This window comes from Microchirus variegatus (genome assembly GCF_963457635.1).
Source record: "Microchirus variegatus genome assembly, chromosome: 14".
Taxonomy (NCBI): domain Eukaryota; kingdom Metazoa; phylum Chordata; class Actinopteri; order Pleuronectiformes; family Soleidae; genus Microchirus; species Microchirus variegatus.
Window position 1 is genome coordinate 9,284,074 of NC_139815.1, and position 20,404 is coordinate 9,304,477.

A 20,404-nucleotide genomic window follows, 5' to 3' on the forward strand; every position below is an offset into this window, starting at 1 on the left:
ATGTTTAGGTTTTATTAAAATGTTTTCTTTTTTCTTTAGATTGACAAAATGATATGATTTTTTTTTTTTTTTATCAAGGCGCTTGAAGGTCGCATTCCTGTTGCATCCATCGTTACTAAGCAACCAAAACTGGGGAGCTGCTGAGATGACCAGCCACACCACAGAACAAAATCAACACATTCAACTGAGAACAATAATCAAAACAAAGACAACGGATTATCAGCACTGCATTTTCAGCTTTGCTGTTTGATGTGTTTGTGGGAAAGAAATGTGCGTGTGTGCATTATATCCTTCACCATTTGATTCAGAAGCTTTTAAAGGGATGATGGAGATTCAAGTTTATTTCAGAGCAAACAAAGACCAGTAGATATTTTCATCTGCATGTAACACATGACCCACTGCTTTATTCTCATTTGTGTGAAAGTCTGACATGCAGCCATGTGAGCACAAAAGGCTGTGCATGTAAACTGTTCCTTCAAGAGCATGTTCTGAACCTAACGAGTGAAGTACTTCATCATCTTTGTCTGAACACAAAGTGTAATTGTATGGCACTCGGCTGTGTCATATAATAGTATGAATCAGCTGCAAACCCTTAGCGATGTGAGATGACTGGTGTCCTTATGCTGCATGAAAGATTTTCAAAGCAGAAAGAGAATCTTAACCAGTGACAAAAAAAAATGAGCCTGCAGCATCCACATGAGCCTCGTGTGATCAATGTTTTCAAAACGGCTATTTTTCTCCTCTCACATTTTGGAAGCCCGTCACGTTCAACTTGGCTGGAGAGGAAATAAAAGACTTTTACGGACAGTTAAACCACACCATGTGGTCCTCGGCGGTGACACATGCAGTTTTTGCAGGCCCCATGCTGTCCACAGCACTGCTCTCACCGCAAAGGACACTGAACGTAGTGTGACAAAGGAAGAGCCTTGGTTTTCAAATGTACTCTGGAAATCAAGAGCTGAGATACAAAAACTAAAACTTAAAAGCTATAATTACCTGAGTAAGTGCTGTGCATAGAGCAAAGATCCAAAGAGCCACCAGGTTCTCATTAAGCCAGTCCTTGACTCTCTCATAGCACGGCTGTGGAGACACACACACACACATATATGCATACATGAGAAAGCTGTGAACACACCCCTTTAATGCAATGCTATATATATATATACAATATAATGTACAAATTACACAGAAATGTCTCTGTGGTTTTGTTTTTTAATAATAACTTTATCACTATTAGTTATTCTACATGTATTAAACATCTATTGCTACATTCTACCTTATATAAGTCTGTTGTGCTTTTTATTTATCTGTTTATCTGCTGTTTTACTACTATTTATTTTCCCTACTGAACTATTAGTCTCCAGTGTTTTCTCATCATCAGTTATGCTCAGTTTCTTTTGGTTTACCTGCTTTACATTGGTGGGGTGGGTGATGAGTGACTGGCACCTGGGGGTTGGGGGCTTTTTTGTTTTAAGCACTTTGAGCATCACTTTGAATAGAACGTATACTATGTATATAAAGTCTGACTGATTGATAGATTTATTAATTAAAGAAAGTGTGGCAACATCTTCTCTCCTCTCCTGTCCTTGATGTCCTTTAGGAAAACTCACTCTCTTTGTCAACCGTGTGAATAGAGGAACGATGCATCCATGCATGCGGTGTCATTTAGACAGGAGAAAACACTGCATTTTGTCACGTCTGATGTTGTTTGAATACATTCAAAGAGAAAACTGAGGTCGTGATTATGAAGAGAAGCAATAGGTTGAAATATAATTAAAAGTGTCGAATTCGGATAGCACAGAGGAGGAGTTGTACCTTTTTAAAAAACACAGTTGCACATGAAGTTGGTGTCATAGCAGACTACACTGCTGTTATGACTCAATTATTAATTTTTGTAGACATTCCTTCCTTCCAGATTGTAATATGTATATATTTTAAAATCTCTTGCATCTAAATCAGAGTCAGTGAAACACACTCTTCACACACTGCTGCCTAAGGACACCGAATAATATATATTTTCCTCAGGCCAAGGTGAAATAATTCCAGGCTGGATCAATATGGAGAGTCCTGCCAAATGTACACACTGCTTACAAGTTATTTATCAAACTGGTGCCCAAATGCACCACAGACCTGCATCTGAGATATATTAATTCAGACTTTTCTTATTTGACATCCACTGCAGAGCTCCATATGAACATCAAGAAAGTCAGTCTGGTCAGTTCATGCATGGTCACAGCAATATATTAAAAACACAATAATCAAACCTGCAGGCGCCTTATTGTGTTAGCTGTGTCTGTGCTGTCTATAAGATGTAAGATGTCCAAGGATGCTGCTTTTTAAACGTTCATGTGTCTATGAATAAATAAAGTGATTTTTTTTTTCTTTAAAAAAAATGTAAACGGCAAAGCAAAAAATAAAAAACGGGCGTGTAAAACACATGAATGTGAGGAACCCAAAACTGCTGCTGCTCCGTTCATTTTTACAGTCAATTTCAGCTGACTGCTCAACTGTCTGACTCTACTTTTCTCATTCACTCACAATCCAGGTCAACTCACTTTAAACAGAAAACAGTATTTAGTTTAGGCATTCCAAATGCAGCGCTATAATATTCACAATAGTGATGATTCCGCTGTTACCAACCACAGCCCACACAGTTGTTATGGAAATAAAAAAGAAGCTATTTTAAAAGACACTTTTTTCCACACGTACAGTAATTGCGCTGGAGTGTACACGCCATATTCTTGGGCTTTCATGCTGTGAGAGCAGTTTTTGTGTTTATGTATACGCATCATCAGGCCCATCTGACTGAGTCATTCTGTTTATTTTCTGTTTTCATCAGTGGATTCATCTCAGTTCATGAACATTCAGCTGTCAACTACAAACGTCTATAGTAGAGACAGACGTTGATTTTATTCCATCTTTATTCATTATAAAACTATATAATGAAAGGTAATATGTGTGTATGAACAGAGAAACACTTTCATCTGCCTTGAAACACAAAATGTAAAACTGTCCATGGCTGCAGTTACTTTTTTGTCACCTTGGATTGAAACGTTTGTGAGAATTAATAATTTCTCTATCAAACAAGGCATGAATGGATATATATCCAAATATAAGTGGGTTATGTTGTGGAAATCCTCTGCTGCTGGTGAAGAATGAAATAGAGAACTTCTGTCGCCAAAAGGTTTAATTGTCGTTGCAAGGAAAAGGTCAATCTTCACAGGACTGATCCTAGCTGGAGAAAGACCCAGAGCCAGTGCCCTCCTCATTTATACCTGAGCAACTCCCCTTTCGCATTCCTCCAATAGACAAAGAGTCTGCCATTCCAGGCTGTGTTTTCACACCTCTTTGTCTACTGTAGGTATCTGGGAGCCGACTCCCTGCGGATGTTGCAGGAAGGTGTCAGTTCAGGCTAGACACAATACACAATATACAATACACTATACACAAAGGACCTGGTATTCTGTGTTCGGCAGGTATAGGGTGATGGGCAGTTTTAGCTCTGAGTGGGAGAAATTGAATTTACCATCACAGTTAAAATATAAACTACATATGAAATCCAGGCATCATTAGGAAAAAAATATAATTACGCTTGACTGTGAAACACTGTATTAGAGTGCGTGATTAGCAAAAAAATTCACATTACCAAGAAATTCTGAGGTCTATGAGGTGATAACTATGTGTCATCTGAAGGAGGAAAATATGCATAAATCTACATCTTTGATTTGTTTTTGTGGAGGCTGGTGAAAATAAAACTGGTGGAAAAATTATTTTAAAAGTCACCTTTCATTTCTTGTGAAAAGTGAAAAAAATAGAAGCAGCTGCAAGCCACAGTTTGGCCATACTGTGGCCTTTTCACTGAGTGGAAAATGACAATGCACTGCAAAACTGTGTGGCACAAGAGTTAAGAGGACGGTGCTGGATTTAAGGATGAATGGCTACTATCTAGGAAACTGATGGCATCGTATTAATGATCTGTCCTTTGCAAATAGAAATCTATATAGACTTGTTTTATTTACAAACTGAAGAATAAGATGTCAAAACGCTCTAAATACTTAAAATAGTCTCACTCGTGATACTTCATAACCTTTAAAGTAATTATAATTATATCAAATAGATGTCCCTGGCAGCTTTTTTGGCCTGCAAGCAGGATGAGGATTTCTTGAGTATTTTGTCCAGATTTAAAAAAGGTCACTGCCAGTAAAATAAATAATATTCCTGACTGAAGCTCAGGGAGGAAAAAAAAACAGACTTGTCTTTTATCTGTCTGCACTGCTGCTGTTGCTGCTGCCGTGAGGCTGCAGGCATCACTGTAGAGAAGCAGGGAGAGAAAGAGGAGGGACTGAATATTTGCTTAAAACATGTCATTCAACTTTAGCTTGAATGTGAAAATGTCACTTCTCTGCATGTTTGTTAAAAAAGGTGGTTTGATAACACAGAGGTCACATTTATATTCGGAGCCTGCTCACTGTTGGAAAAGTAACCGACAGCAGACACTTGTATACATCTCTGATCTGATACTTGAGATTGGGATCAGAACACCCCTGACATCAGATCAGTATCGACTGTAGAGCTTTTCACCACATGCATTTTGGCCAGGTGTAAATTCATTTTTATTCTTTTATTTTGCATGTATTTAAGCAGCATCTGCCAATGACGTTCCCATGAAGCTATAAAACAGCCACTAAATGGACAGTGTGTGTTTTTTTTCTCCCCAGCTGTTGCTTCCAGATTGTAGAAATAAATCTCAGGTTACATGCATTTGAAGTACTGTTTTGAACACAAAATGACAATCTTTGACTTCGTGTCTGCAGATAAATACACCATTTACCTTCTCTACGAGTGACATCTGGAACATTTGATATGATTTCTGAAAATTAGCATTTTGTTGCAACAACCGAATAACAGCAGGGGCTCCACAAAAAAAACGTTGTCATTATTGTTCATCATGTTTACTCATTATTATGCACAGCTAATGCTGGAGAACAGATGTAGACTCATTGTGTTAAGTGGCCAAAAAGTGGCCTCTTTGTCTTTAATGATGTGTCAACATCAAAACTTTTTAATTGTATCACTCCAGCCATTTTAATTTTTAACACAACAATAGGCTTTTGCTTGAAGAGGATTTTAATAGTGTACAAGCAAAAAAGTTGCCGACGGACGACAATCAACCCAACAATGAAGTTGATACAAACCAACATTTGGATGGAATATTCATGTTTAATGTGGCTGTATAAGAATAATCTGTGGTGTAAGTAAGCAGTGTTCAATCCAGCGTACGACATGTGCCCACACTGTACACTGCAATTCCACAATCGTTGAACAAAATCATAACAGAGCTGCCTTGTACCTCAAAAAAAGGGCTGAACTAAATTAGATTTTTTTTTCATTTGTTATTTCTTTCTGTTATTTGGTTCTTTGTGATTAGCTGATAGTTTCTCAGCTGTTACGCTGTTACAAAGCTCAAAAACAAGCTGCTGGAAGTAAAAACAGACATGAAATGAGCTTCAGCAGTGAGTGACAGAGACACCGCTGTGATGTCTTCTCCTGATGTAGCTTTGTGATGTGCACACAGAGAGAGGAGCTCTCTGCATGAGCCAAGACTATGAGGATTAGGAGGAAACTTTTAATGGTTGCTTCTTGACATTTTCAGCCAAGGAGGCGGGCAATGACATCAGACCTTCCCACTCCTCAGGTGAGTCTGCAGAGCTTTCTCAAAGGGCAATTCTAGGTCCATATCCCAACTGTTCACTGCCGTCTTCTAGCATAGCTGTTATGTCCCTGCCTTCCCTCTGTCAGTCATGATCCACACAAAACCAAAACGCTGCAATGTTGAGAAATACAGAGATATTCATATGGAGCTGTTAGGCATAATCAGCAGTGCATGAGCTGATTTGACAATGTTTTGAATGTAACAGATATTCATTTATTGTTATCCATTATAGCTTTGACATCAACCATTCTTTTACTATGGTTCATCACCTTGGCATAACACTCCAATGACACTTCCTTCAATTCCAATTCCTATCTTAACCCTCAGTCTCAACCCTTAATTCTAACTGTCCCTCAAAACCAAGTGTTGAGGGTTATTTTGTCACTTAGAAATGGGACACCCCTTAAATGCAGATACGTCTTCAGACTGTAGGGGGCAGAATAACGTGAAAGCTGCGTCCAGTCTGTCAACTCCAAAAAAGAAGAAGAAGAACACATTTACGTCACGATTATTTATTACAATCTGTTTGTCACTCAAGTTATTAGGTTGTCAGTTAGTTATAAGATGATACTCATACAAATACCACAACCACGGACATATTCAGCTGACAGTTACCACACACCACGGCTTATTGAAAAGTAAACCATAGCAAACGATCGCTTGTTCGCACCGGCCGGCTATTGACAAAAGATCGTAAAATTAAAATAAATGTTACGCAACAATGACGTCAGTAATCCATAATATGGGCCTAAACTAAGATAATACAATGGTTTTCATCATTTTTATATCTCTATTATCAAAGAAAATACTTAATTTGTAGCGTACTCGTTTCGCTGCTTTTTGGCTCCATCTTTTTATGTGAAAACACGCAATGCATTCTGGGTAGCCCTTGCTCCCAAGGGTGGTCTTGGAAAATCTTAATATTGAGGGCGATACAGCCCTTAAACTTGCCCCTCAACTTAATTTTTCTGAGAATCTAGCACTTGCGCAAGCGGGAGCGCACATTTTTTAAGATTGAGGGTTAAAGGTGCATTATGTAATAAATCTAACTGGCCATAAAATCCTCCTAATATGTCACAGAGGACCAGGAATAATGTGCATATAACATACTGAACTCACCAACAAAACTAGTAAAAAAAAATTTTTTGCATTAAAAAAAATATTTTCCGCACCAGAAAGTTTGTTTATGTTTTGGAATTATGTTTTGGTATGAGGCGCCACCTACCACCGTCTACCAATCATTGAAGTCAGTAGAGCCTGAGGTGCCGAGCAACCCCGGGTTGCCAGTTAAGTCTGAGCTACAATGGTGGAGGCAACGAAACCGAAGAGATCTCGGTATGAATCGCAGAAATCTCAAGATAAAGTTCGAGGCAAAGCGAGGGTTTGTATAGGAGCTGCATTCGAACGGAGAGTGTTGAAAGCGGAGAAGAACTTGAAAACGGATGCTGGGACTGTTTGTCTGACACCGAGCAACACCGCTGCAGCCACCGCGCTGCCCCCCGCGCTGGACCAACACAATCCACACGCCAGTTTGTGTCATCTGAACCGCCGGTAAGAGCACACTCGCCCGGAGCGGAGAGAAAAGTGGTGGCGTTTGTTCGCACACGCCCACTACACGCTCCGGGCAGAGAGAGAGAGTGGAGCGCAGCAGAGTGCAGACACTGCACGAACAGCTGTTTTCATTTGTTTTCTGTATTGCTGACAATAAACAAACTATTTACACAAACAACACTGTCTCTCCGTCCTTCCCAAACTAACTGTGTCTGGACCCAGTCTACTGCAAGCGACCAGAACCAGGTTACGAACGTGCTTATGTCGCCGACTGATTACCTGCTTCTGATCATCGGCTGAGCCTCTCCTCCAGCAGCCGCTGCCTTCACAACGGATTTCCAAAACTGAGGGAACAGTTTAGAAATCTGAGGGAACTGAGGAAGACTTAGCCAAATTTGAGTCTTCTTTAGGTCTTTGCATGTATATCGCCATAAACTATATAACGTTATAAAAGGGGAGGCAAAAATGAAGGACAGTTCTGTCAAATATCATGCATAACGTTATTCCCTAGTCAACAGCTAACGTTACCATAAATTATAATACATCTTGATCTTTACTGAGAGAACAGAATTGTGTGTCTTAGAGCCACTCATTTATGATAAAACGCTCGCCATAGTCAACGCTCGCTGACAAGTACACGCTGCTCTGGCAACCTCAACTCTGGAGGGGGGGAGGCAGGTACGACTTGCCGCACTGTTCTGATTATGAGTGTAGTAACCGTTTTTGGCCACATTGTTATGGATGGCGCCTTTAAGATTGAGGGTTAAGCAAGGAATTGGAATTCACCCTTAGGCTGAATCCCAATTCCACTCCTTAGCCCTCCCCCTTCCCCCTACCCCTTTGTCGGCGTTCCCCTTGGCCCTCAAAACAGAGTTGAGGGAGCGAGGGGTACGAACGTTCCCCTAAGAAATGAGACACACCTCCGTTACGTCATCACGTCATCCGGACTTGACGCTCGCGGACTGCTACATCAACAAGCCGATGCGATGCTTGTTGATGTAACAATCCAAAAATGCCGTCCTCACAAGTAATGTCTGTTGCCTGGGCTATTTTTCTGTTTTTTCTGACAGGTGACGCGGCAGAAGCTGCGAAATTCCTCAAAGCCCTCCGTTTCAAGTGTGGTCCTGAGGAAGCTTCGTTTCGAGGGGTACGTAGCCCTTCGGCTTGGCCCTACCCCTTAACCCTTATGAGAAATGAGACAGCCCTACCCCTCACATGAACGCGCAAAAACAAGGGGTAGGGGGAAGGGGGAGGGCTAAGGGGTGGAATTGGGATTCAGCCTTAGTCTCTCAGTGACAGCTGTTCTCAGGCCTTTTTTGGGAGTCCATAAAAGAAGAGGTTAGGGCCCAAAACCAAACCCAGAGGGATCCCACAGAAAACTGTGCAACAAGGATGAGAACGACTTTCCGCTGCAGACAGAGAACCTTTGAATAAATCTGAAGATAAATCTGTTGACACAGTGACTCTCAGTGTATAGGTGTCTCTGTCAGAAAAACCGAGACAGGAACACCTATCACACATTTAAGCGTCTGAAAGGTGTGGTCCCCTGTGTCAAAAGCTGATTGAAAATCTACACTATTTAATGCGTCATCTGCCGAGAGGATATCGTTTGTCAAGACGGCCGATTCTGTCAGATGGAGCCTCTGAAACTGGAGTGGAATGTTCAAAGACGATGCTCTGAAGTCAGAAAGACAACAGTTTTCTCTAGGATAATGGACAAAAAGGGAATTTTAAAGATGGATCTGTGTTTGGTCAAAAATGAGATTGCCCTTTTCTTAAAGAAGGAGCTGGTTTATTCTTACTGAAAGAAAGAAGAAACTGTCAGAGTAGAATCTATAGAATCGACTGAAAGTATTCTGGGATTATTTTTGTTCGAGCTCATGTGTATTATCTCATCACACCCAATAAAATAAGTAAAAATAAATGGCAAACTAAAAACATGCAGCATGTACTGCTTTAGCCCTCTCTGTGCCATCTCTGAACATCATTTCCAGCTGTTTCACCAGCACCAACAGTCGTGTTTACACTCAAAGACATGACACAAATGAAGTTAAATCCTTTGAACATGTTTCAAATGCTTTTCCATCTGGTTTGTCAGGCGGCTTATTGTTGTTTTAGCTGTTCAGGACACAAAGACTCTAGTGTAGGTCGTCCAGTGAAATGTGTAGAACAATACCGCAGATGTAGTAACATCGTGAAACAGCTCTTTGGTCCATTGCCTCTGTTAAGGGGGTTATGAGTTTGCCTTTTGCTTGTTGTTGTTGTTGTTGGACTGTTCCACTGAGAGAGAGAAAAAAAACCTTTAACACCAGAATTCATGTTCTCCTGAACAGAAATGTTGAATCTGTTACTGTGCTATTGTTTTTGTTGAGGTCACAGCTCAGATAAACGAAAGATAATAAATATATTAATGAATAAATAAATTAGCCAAGGCTTTTTGACTGATAGAGAATTTTTGGTATATATTATCATTTTTATAATGCATATTATTAGCTAGGTAATAGCTATTTTACACACTCACATTCTTACACATCCTTTAGTTGCTGGAATTATGTTAACAGAATTGTTTGGCATCACAAGGAAACATTTTTTTTTAAACATTATTGCATTCAAATAAAACATGAACTGTCTTTAAATTTTTGAGAATTGAAAAAAATATTGTTGGGTCCAAAATGTGTATTAAATCACATGCGAGGTATGATTGCATTTGTGTTGGGAAGCCCCTCTATGGATCTTAATTCATGTCGTAATAGAGGTAGAATAAGGGTATGTAGAATAAGGTCTTAATACGTGCTTAATGATTACTAATAAAGGGCTAGTATGCTACTTATATAGTAAGTATAGTTAGTAAGCACCTAGCTAATGGTGAATATGTGTTCTCTAATCTAAAGTTCGACCAAATTCTCTGATCATTACAAACAAAAAGTGTATTTTCAAACAAATAAAATACAATATTTTTTAATGATTAAAGCCATTTATTTGCAATTCGTGTATTTTGATTGTGTAGCTCATTTTTGTTTAAAAATGCTAGTTCAGTGCCCGTAGGAAGTATGTATTCCTATAGTGGGAGCTGAATAAGATTTTTCAGTTATGGTAATGCATGATAAGGAACTGCCGTGGCTGACAGTTACAACAGATAGCTATGATAATGCTAATCGAAAAATTAAAACATTTGCGTTGTGCCTAATGAGGTTGCACAGGGTTTGTATTATGTTAGCCCTACGCTAATGCTAATCGTGGCCTCGCTAGCTTACCTTTGGAAACAGGTTCGCCAAGTTAGCCGCAAAGTAGTAGCATGCTAATGCGAAACAAATATGTGCTCACGTATTTGTGAATGGACACTGACTTCGTCGTTTCAGTATAACACCATGTTCTGAGGTGAACCGTGTGAAAATGTCTCGCCCACCGTGAGGACATTTCCATTAGGGATGGGACTTTTTTGTCAACAAATCGACCGACAATCGACACGTGCGCACCATGACAAAAAAATTGAAGGTAAAAAAAGTCAAAGTGTCACAAACACGTAATGTTCACAACCACGGAGGTTAGGGAAGCTGTCCACGAAAAGGTGATCCTGCTGTCCAGGCTTCCTGCACTCTCAGATGATGGTGCACGCGTCACCGGCTCGTTTTCTCGAGTGGCTGTGCGCGTCCAAGCGCGTGTGTGTGTGCATGCAGTGCGAACGAGGTTGCGCTTAAGTTTAGGACGGGGGTGGGGGACATAACACAAGCGCTACACAAATGAAGACGGCATCTCACCCAGTCAAGATCACTGTACTTCACTCTGGTGGACACCTAACGAACGCAGGTTCAAAAACCTGAGCCGTCTGGCGAGTGGCGACGCGCGTTCCAGCGGAGAGTCCCGTTTTTACCTTTTTTTTTGCCCCTCATTTTTATTATTGCTGTTCTGATGGTCAATAATGGACATTACAGCCATGTTTTTGAGCATAAAATGAAGTAGTACAGTGTAGAAAAGTTTACACCCCCGCATTGCTGCTGTTGATGCTGCTGTAAAAAAAAAAAAAAAAAAAAAAAATGTGGACCTCGACAATCGACTCTAAAAATGTGTGAAATTCCCAACCCTAATTTCCATAGCCTCGCCGACTCATATTCATGTAGTGGAAGTGGAAAATGTAAAACTTGACAAATTGTTTTTCTTGACTGTCTTACCGCTGTCCACCATGTCCCAGGGTTGTCCAGGCCGCAGTTGTCGCTGTACTCGAGGCAGCAGGAGTCAGGAACTCGGGTGGTGTTGTAAACGTCGAACCAGTCTGTGAGGTTGGTCACACCACAGCAACGGAACTGCGAGGAAAGAAGAAGAGTGTGTGGCCTCGTTTTATCACCGCATTGAAAACCTGCTGCACGGAAATGATTTTTCTGACCAAAATAATTCATATGTTGTGAACACAGAAAACACTTAATCTTGCTCATATTGAACTTTTGTACGATTCTCATACAATCTGTCTCACAGCCTGAATATAATTTTCTAACCCACCCTCTTCTTTTTTATCTACATCTTCCCCTCAGTGATTGGAATAGATTTTTTTCATAAGGGATCATGGCTCTCCCCACAGTTCAATTCATCAGCACACTTCAGGAAAAGATAAAGTGCCCTATATTTTTGTTCATTCAGTGGACTTTAATTTCCATGCAGGGACACAATGCTGCCTCCGCTGCTCACAACAAAGCTCCGTGCTTTGAATTAGGAGTCGGTTAATTCAAGACTCCACTTAAACAATGGATCATATTTGTAACTCATCATAAACTAAAGCTGAATTCAAATGACCAGAAAGCATTTGTGGTAGATTGCACTTTTAAATTTCAAGAACAAGTCCATAGAGTCATAAATATTCAAATGCTATCTCCTAAAAGCTTAACAACCTGTGTAGCGTCTGACCCATACTGATTTATCGAGCAAGCATTTGGCGTCTTTTGGATGTTTTATTACTCCTTCGCATGTATATAGACCCTCTTCTATTCCAAAAGTGGCCATTTACATTATTCAGGATGAACTTTGCTCCAGGGACATCTGCCATTTATATTATCTATTCAATGACTCAGCATGTCTGAAGGAGGTTTTGCAGGGAGAACAGTGTCAGAATGGGAGCTGCAGTTTAATGGTCTTCATTTCAGCCAGGCTCAGACTAGATGGAGCCTCCTACATTCATACAGCAGTGCCGATCTGACACTGAGGAAAGTTCACATACACACTTTTGCACACAGATTTTAAATGGCAGCCAAATTCCCCTCATGCGATCCTTTAGTTTGCAAAAAAAGGAACAGTTCAGTTCAGTAACACACACACACACACACACACACAATTTGCATTCAATTGCATGGCAATACAAGTGCCTTTTGACTCATGGGCACACGAACATCTGCCTTTCATAATGTCAGTGAAACCTAGGAAGTAGCAGTTAAGCACCAGAATTCTATTTGAATGGAAGTCTGCGGGAAAATGAGTCTAATTCTCACTTAGTAAATATTTTCTTTTCAGAGTGAATGATCACAATCACTCGTGAGTTAAGTCAGATTGCAAATATTGAGGCTTCACAACAGATCCATTGAACATCCATATATACGGGCCAAACCAGGAATTCAGCATATACCACACATGACAAGCTCTCACGCTGTATCTGTGAAGTGAAAGGTTCCCATGGACCACAAAATGCAGTGCTTGCTCATTGTGTGAATGTGAATGTGAATGAACTGTGGGTTTCTCAGCTCTCTATATTGTAAAGGTATTTTTGTTCTTACTATATCCAGTGCCTTGAGAGTATGTTGTGATTTGGTGCTATACAAATCCATTGAATTGAATTGAAAAGTCTGCTTCATTTGTGCGTAATTTCTCTGCTGCTTTGGTTCACGTTCACAAAGACAAACTTCAAACTCGCTAAGAAATGTGAAAAATCATCATATGCACTGAAAAGCCATTCGGCTTTTGGTCAAAACGTAGGCGAATAAAAGCATTTCTGCGCTGAATGGCATTCATCCTCTGGATCACAACTCTTCCTCCTCTGCAGATAAGCAAGCATATTTAGCTCGGTTAGCATTGTGAAGCGCTGCAAAGCTGTTGACTGGCTGCTGTTTCTCAACAGTGGGCGAGCAGCAGGGTTCTGAGCATGCAGGTGCTGCCCTCACCTCCTGGACCATGTGCCCCTATTACACACCCCTGCCAAGAAACATTGTCTTCTTGGCATTGTCAGTGCCTTCAGGACGCTCCAGGAATAAGAAGCCAGCTGAGGTAAATATGCTACTTCACCTACAGTGGAGGCTCCAGAGAGTTGAACCTTCCCAGACCTGGAGGATGGACATGCCGTTCCTTGTCCTCATCTCCTCGCTGGGAATATGGATGAAAACACAGAGGCTGTAGCTGTGCTTCAGCTGAGTGGTGTGGACGGAATGAACCACTCCAGAGTTCACCTGCGAGCAGCCTGAGACCACCTCTTACGAGTCTGGTTCGTTGGTTTGAATCAGATCAAATCAAATGTTATTTGTATAGGGCCAAATAACAACATACTTTATCTCAAACTGCAGCAGTGTACCCTTGAAGCCATTCACCAGCACCACCAGCGGCAGTATACAGTATGCCCTAAACCCCCGTATTCCAAACTGCATTTTTTTCCGCATCATTCATTCTTTGCACTGGAATTAAAACAATTAAACGATACTAACGGGGAAAACACACAGCATAAAGAGAGCTGCATGGAAACAAATGTTACCTCAGAGAGTCTGTGATGCTTCCATTTATCTCTTTGACAGCATTTTACCAGAGCATTAAAACTAAAAAAGCTTTGAGTGCTTGGTACTATTGATGTATGTCTACATCCCATTAACTACAAAGATCATTTCACTGTTTTACTCAAATCGTACACAAACTGGAGAAATGTAAAATTAAAAGGCCCTTCAATAGTCAGCGTCTCTTTAATTTAATTTGATGTGATTGCAGTGGTACAAGTGGTAAAATCTTGCCAATAAGGGAAGTAAGTAGTGTCAAGATAAATAATGCAGGCAGCACATCAAGTATCTAAGCTTGTAACAAGGTATTTGGGAGGACTTGACTTGCTAAATGGCATAAATTCAATAATGGATGTACTGTGGTGTCTTTTAAACCACCACCTCAGCAAAGTGTGCACGAGAGAAACAAGTCAACTTAAGTATTTTTTCAATTGTTTTAGACATTAAAAGAGATCCGCATCTTACATCAGTTTGCACTATCATCCAGGCGTTGGTTAAACCCACGTTGCCCTCCGTGCCAAACAGATGGAGGCCCTTCTTCAGATCCCTCTGGGCATATTGATCAATCTGAGAAAGACAAGAACAGGATAATGAATTAAATTTATGATTATGCAAGTTTAAATCAGGTGTGAGTGAGCACAGCTATTTGCTGAGATGAACGATAGTTATCATTCTTAATACAGAGACCCAGTCTTTTGTGTGGTATTTGTGTGTTGTTTTAATAAACCTTCAAAAATACAGGAATAGAAGTAGAGGAACATGATGAAGTAGCTTCTAATACCCGACTCCACGCAGTCACTGAATCAAGACAGAGGGACTCTTTAAGCTCTGCTCATATTTCCTCAAGTATATATATATATATATATATATATATATATATATATATATATATATATGGTGAAGTCAACAATGGGGACAATGCACTTTGCTCAACTTGAATGGACCGAATTTGCTTTTGCCTGAACCAACACAAAGCATAATTGCAGGTTCGTAATCTGCAGTTCAGTAAACAGGCTACAACATGGGTTTAGTTTCTGGTTCAGCAGCGTGAACCTAAACAAACGAGATAAAAGCATTTAAGAGAATCAGCTTTTGCCGAAAGCAGCTAATGACGGGCGTGACAACAGCCACAAAAGATAAACACGCTGAAATAAACTCAACGCTTTGCCGTTAAAGAACCTCAACACGATCATTCAAAGTGGCCAAACAATCGTGTTGTGTAACTTCAAACACACACACACACACACACACACACACACACACACACACACACACACACACACACACACACATACACGCCACACACAGGGCCGTCCTTGTTTACACATTTAGATGATCAGTCTCATCACACATCAATCGCATTGATCTCCACTGACCTTGCTCCCTTTTACCCTGTGAGTTGTTTTAGTCACTGGGCAGTTTGTTAAAGATTTGTGCTGATACGGCCTTTCTTTTACACATACTTAAATCAAATGTTTGCTCGGTTACTGCAAATACTTTGGTGGTATTTTTTGTGTGTCTTGTATGTATTCACAGGGCAGCATAATGAGTGAAAGCCGTGCTCTCAGTTAGTGAAGTAAAGGCTTATCTTTTTGACATATCATGGAGTATGTTGGAGGAACAGGGGTAGGCTGTTACCTGGCAAAGCCTCTCTGCTCAGTGTAATCTGACATTGAGACAAATGTCATCACACCCAGGCAGTAAAACGGATGATAAATCAAGTTCTCCACTTCACTCCGATCTTACCACATGCCCTTCACACACCTGAGTGGATTTACACACCACTTGCTGGGCTGTTAGGTCTTTGTTTCCCATATTTAATCTCATAACACTGTGGATATTCTGCAAACACTACATGCACTGGCAAATGTGAGGATTTGGAGCAGAATTTAAAAGACTTCAATGTTTTATGACGACAGAAACGCAATTGGTAAGAGATATAGTATATAAATATGTGCATATATACACATATACACTCTTATATAAGGAAATAAGGGTTGCAAAAGGGTCCTTCTACAAGGGCTGAGGTTCTACCTGGAAACATTTGCTTCCCGAAGAAAGGGTTTTTGAAGTGTACTTGGTAACACTAATAGTTCCAGTAAGAACTATTTACACTTTACAAACCCCTTTCCTGAATAAAGGGTTTTAAAAGGGTTCTTGGTGGAACCCTCCAAAAGGGTTCCAGGTGGAAACTTTATAAAAAGGTTCTCCCTGGAGCCAAAAAGGGTTCTCCTATGAGGACAAGCCGAAGAACCTGATATGGTTCTACTTAGCACTTTTATTTCTAAGAGTGTACCTTATTTTTATCCTCAGGGTGCATAGTTATCATTTTAAAAACCACAGGTATTCATAATAACTGTTACTTCGTTAATTATAAGGTGTGATAAAATAAAGTCACTGATTCTTCACAAAATGATTTACTCCTAAATTGCATGGTACATTTACACAAACCATAATGAAGACCAGATTTAGTCTCTATTAACACAACATGGAAATTATTAGCATATTTTGCATCACCATCAGTAAATGGTTCACTGATTTAAAAAAACAAACAAAAAAAAAAAACAATCTTCTGCCAAATTCTTTGATCCTGCAGAACCGTAATCTCTTCCCTGTGCCTGCAGCTTCATTACACTTTTTATTGTTACAGTTTTCATGGTCACAGTGATTTCAGTCACAAAATTCCTGTTTACTAAAACTACAATCTTTTTTTTTTCTTTAAAGAGGCAGCAGACAACTTTCCAGTCCATAGCAGTTGCAGGCTTTTTATTGTTGGTTACTGTAATAGCAAGACACCAGAATGAGAAAGCATTGGGGTTCTTTCCCTCAGATCCAGAGATCTCTTCCAAAATCAAAAGCATCCCTGCATGTAAAACACATCTGCTATGATCCACACATGTGAACTGTTCTCTGCAGTGTTTTGTATCCAATACTGCAGTTCCTTTGTGCTGTGACGTTTTTCTGCAAAATCAGCATAATGAAACAAAGCAACGACATAACAACTTGTCTAATTCAGCTTTAACCCTATTCGTGACTCTGGATGTCAACGCTTACATTATGTAATCTCTGAAATTGGTCGGAAAATAATGACAGTCAGCGATTATGACAGTTTTATTACAGTGTCTTTAAGGTGCTGTATGTGTAGTTAAAGATTCACTTTATATTTATCAAATGTCATAACATGCCTATAGGCTTAAAGAGTTAAGTGAAGGAGTTCTGCCATCCCGTTATCTGGAGGATAAAGAAAATGCCAGAAGCCTCGGGGCAGAGCAAAATATGTACTCAGCTTATATTATATCTATAACACTTTTGTCAAGGCCTATTTTCTTTGAGATGATACATGCGCAGTGAAACATATGGATCACTTTTGCAACAGCACATCATCAGTAGAGTAAAAATAAACTGTCTCACAAAGGTCTAAACCCAGCTCACATTCCCTATTAGTGGGTGAACAATCCAACGCTTGGTGAATTCTGCTTCACAATGACAGGAAGAGCCGACATCGAAGGATCAAATATGTTCTAATAATGTAGAACAACAAAGCTGAATATGAACTGACGATGAAGACTGAAATTACACTGAAGAAAAGGAGGTGATTGTGAAGCACATACAAGCAGACATGATGTCAATGTAGCCCTACCTTGTTACAGCTGACACAATCAGTTTTGTTTTTCCAATCAATATTTTGTAACAAACTAAGCACAGTTGATGCAGTAAACCGCTGTGGCGCACACTGTTTCCATTCACAGCCACAACACGGAGGAAAAAAACAAAAGAGCCAGGCACAATTTTGTCGGCGCTGTGATAACTGTTTATCAATGTGAAACTTGTATCCTTGTATCCCCCCAATGTTGTTTCAGCCGGTCTACAACAACATACGGTATCTAACACACTATTATGAACACAGCGAGGTTCTGACTTATGTATCTTTGTTTGTTCATTATTTTCCTTTGAGCTTATATTGATGTTCTTCTGTTGGGGTTTTCTTATTTATTGCCGCTCTCTGGTGTTGCAGTCGTGTGCTTTGTCTGCCTGCACACAGCCTGACCACCACCTGGCTACTTTGGTGGCATTTAAAGGAGACATATTATACCCTATTTCTACAAGTTAAACTAGTTCACTGGTGTCCTAATGAACATGTCTGTGACATGCTTTGGTGAAAACACCTAAAGGATGAAGCACCACAGCAGTTCAATCACTCTGCCAAAATAGCCCTGTTCAGAACGCTATGTTTTGAGTGCCTGTCTCTTTAAATACAAATGAGACACAAGCAACTACGTCAGCGTCACTGAGGCTCCGGCAGCTAACAGCAGTTAGCATTTGGAAAAGCCATCATTTGCAGACTCTAGCCGGCACATTGACGTCATATATAAAATGTATCCACTGGACAGATCAATCCTCTGAGGCTGGAAGTTTGTGTAGAACTCTGTGCTGCACTGTGCAGACAAGAATAGAACACTTTGTGGACTTCCGCTCTTCCAGATACTATTGCCCTCGCTTGCAATCTTGTGTTTTTTAGGGACACAGCAGAGCTCTGCGAGACAACATTTCCAGGAATATCTCATTGTGAAGTAGCAATTAGCTCGCAAGTCAACGGGTGTTTTATCTCCTGTACTTAGACTGAGGAGGACCACAACAACATCTTTTTTCACACTTTGCCTACTCATAGGGCCTCCAGAGTCCCAAATATAAGTATTAAAATTATCAAAAAGTTAATTTTGCATAATATGTCCCCTTTAAGAATGTAGCATGTCTCTGAACATAATCCATCTTGTGATTATTTTGTCACCACAGCATAAACAGTTACTATACTTTAATTTCACACTTCATATTCAGACCTGTTTATAGTGTAAATATTAAGCTGTACTGTTTATTCTGGTTACATATTGTCTATAATATACATTATTTCCTTACCTTGTCATTTGTTATCTGTAAGATCTGTTTTAAACAAATTGACACCATGGGGAAATAGTTCCTCATAACTTTGAAAGCAACTGTAATACAGTAAAACATTTCCCAATGACATTTCTTGCAACAGAGACCTGACTGCTGACTAGCGCTGTAATATACTGAATGGAATCACAACACTTTCCAAACAGCAATTTCCAAACTGATGTAAGAATTCAGCAAAGCGAGGCCTGATGTCCCATTTGGGTGGATGGGATAAAGCTTTGAGTCTTTAAAATCTGTGCAGATAAAAAGGGTCGAAAAAGAAAAAGAGCGATACTTTTATTTCCAATCTAAGTAGGTCATTAGCAAAGCCTGACTCCTGTAACAGTGCGGCAAGCAGGCTGCACATATACGACACAGCTGCACTTTTAGCTCAGTATTGATGTTGTCCTCAGGAATTCAGTCGCCCTTTAACTACAACAGACGAGTCGAAGATGAGACATTAATTATTTATATGGCAGGGATACATGGAGGAGAAGAGAGGAGTCACAGGGAGATGGGGATGTGAGAAAGTGGAGGGGGGAAAAATAAGGTGGGCTAAAGAGGGAGAGGACGAGCCCAGAGGGTGATGAATGACAGGATATATAAAAGCAAAATCTGTGAGGGACAGATTAAGTGATATGATTATTGTCCCCCTGATAACATCAGTGCAGCAGACAAAGAAAGGGAAGCAGCAGAGGAGAAAGTACATTATGCCTGAAAGACACACAAAAGCGGAGTTCAGAGGAGAGGGAATAATGAGAGGGATAACGCCTCAATTAACGCACTTCCGCCGCAGAGTTCATATTCATTACCTGTGTCAGAAATATCGGAAGGCGCCAGAATCAGAGATGCAGTAATGTGGATGAAAGCACTCAAGAAGAGGAACAATGTGTGATATATATATATATATATATATATATATATATATATATATTCCCTCTGGATTGCTGAACCATTTCACTGCAGGATAACACTACATCGCCTACAATGACATCAACAGATTCTATCATCTGAACATTATTGATTCGTTGGATTACTACTCTGAATTGTGGACAATAATCCAGACTCTAGGTTGAATTAAATTGCTGCAGTCATTTCAGATGCGTCATCTCTGTGATGCCACTGCAGCCTCTCACCTATTTGGACCGTTTTGATGATAATAATTTCATTTTATCGTTCAGGGAACTCAGATTATTTCCTTCGTTGCCACCTTGTTTAGATTCAAGTGAATGGTTGACGAGAATTTGTCATGATTGTCGATATATTATTCACATGTCTGAGTTTATTTCCCCTGGCTTGGCGTATGAACTTTAGTATTGGGAGGTGTTGTGTGTCATTCTCAAAAAGCTACGGAGGAATGTTTGTCTTGTGCCTCAGGACAAATTGATCAATACATTTTGAACTTGAGCAAATCTTCTCTAAAGTCAGAAACTCAAGAACTAACTGTTACATTTTTGAGGAGGCAAAGGAA

The 20,404-nt window shown here is 40.1% G+C and overlaps 1 protein-coding gene across 1 annotated transcript in view; it reads right to left on the reverse strand.

Moving 5' to 3' along the window:
• tspan4a (tetraspanin 4a) overlaps nt 1-20,404 on the reverse strand; it is a gene marked incomplete at both ends in the record, with an annotated part of 111,667 nt that overhangs the window by 3,655 nt on the left and 87,608 nt on the right. Inside the window, 3 exons of the mRNA XM_083900954.1 lie at nt 997-1,080; nt 11,434-11,565; nt 14,467-14,568. Coding sequence (XP_083757080.1) covers nt 997-1,080; nt 11,434-11,565; nt 14,467-14,568 — 318 coding nt within the window. The remainder of the gene's footprint in view (nt 1-996; nt 1,081-11,433; nt 11,566-14,466; nt 14,569-20,404) is intronic.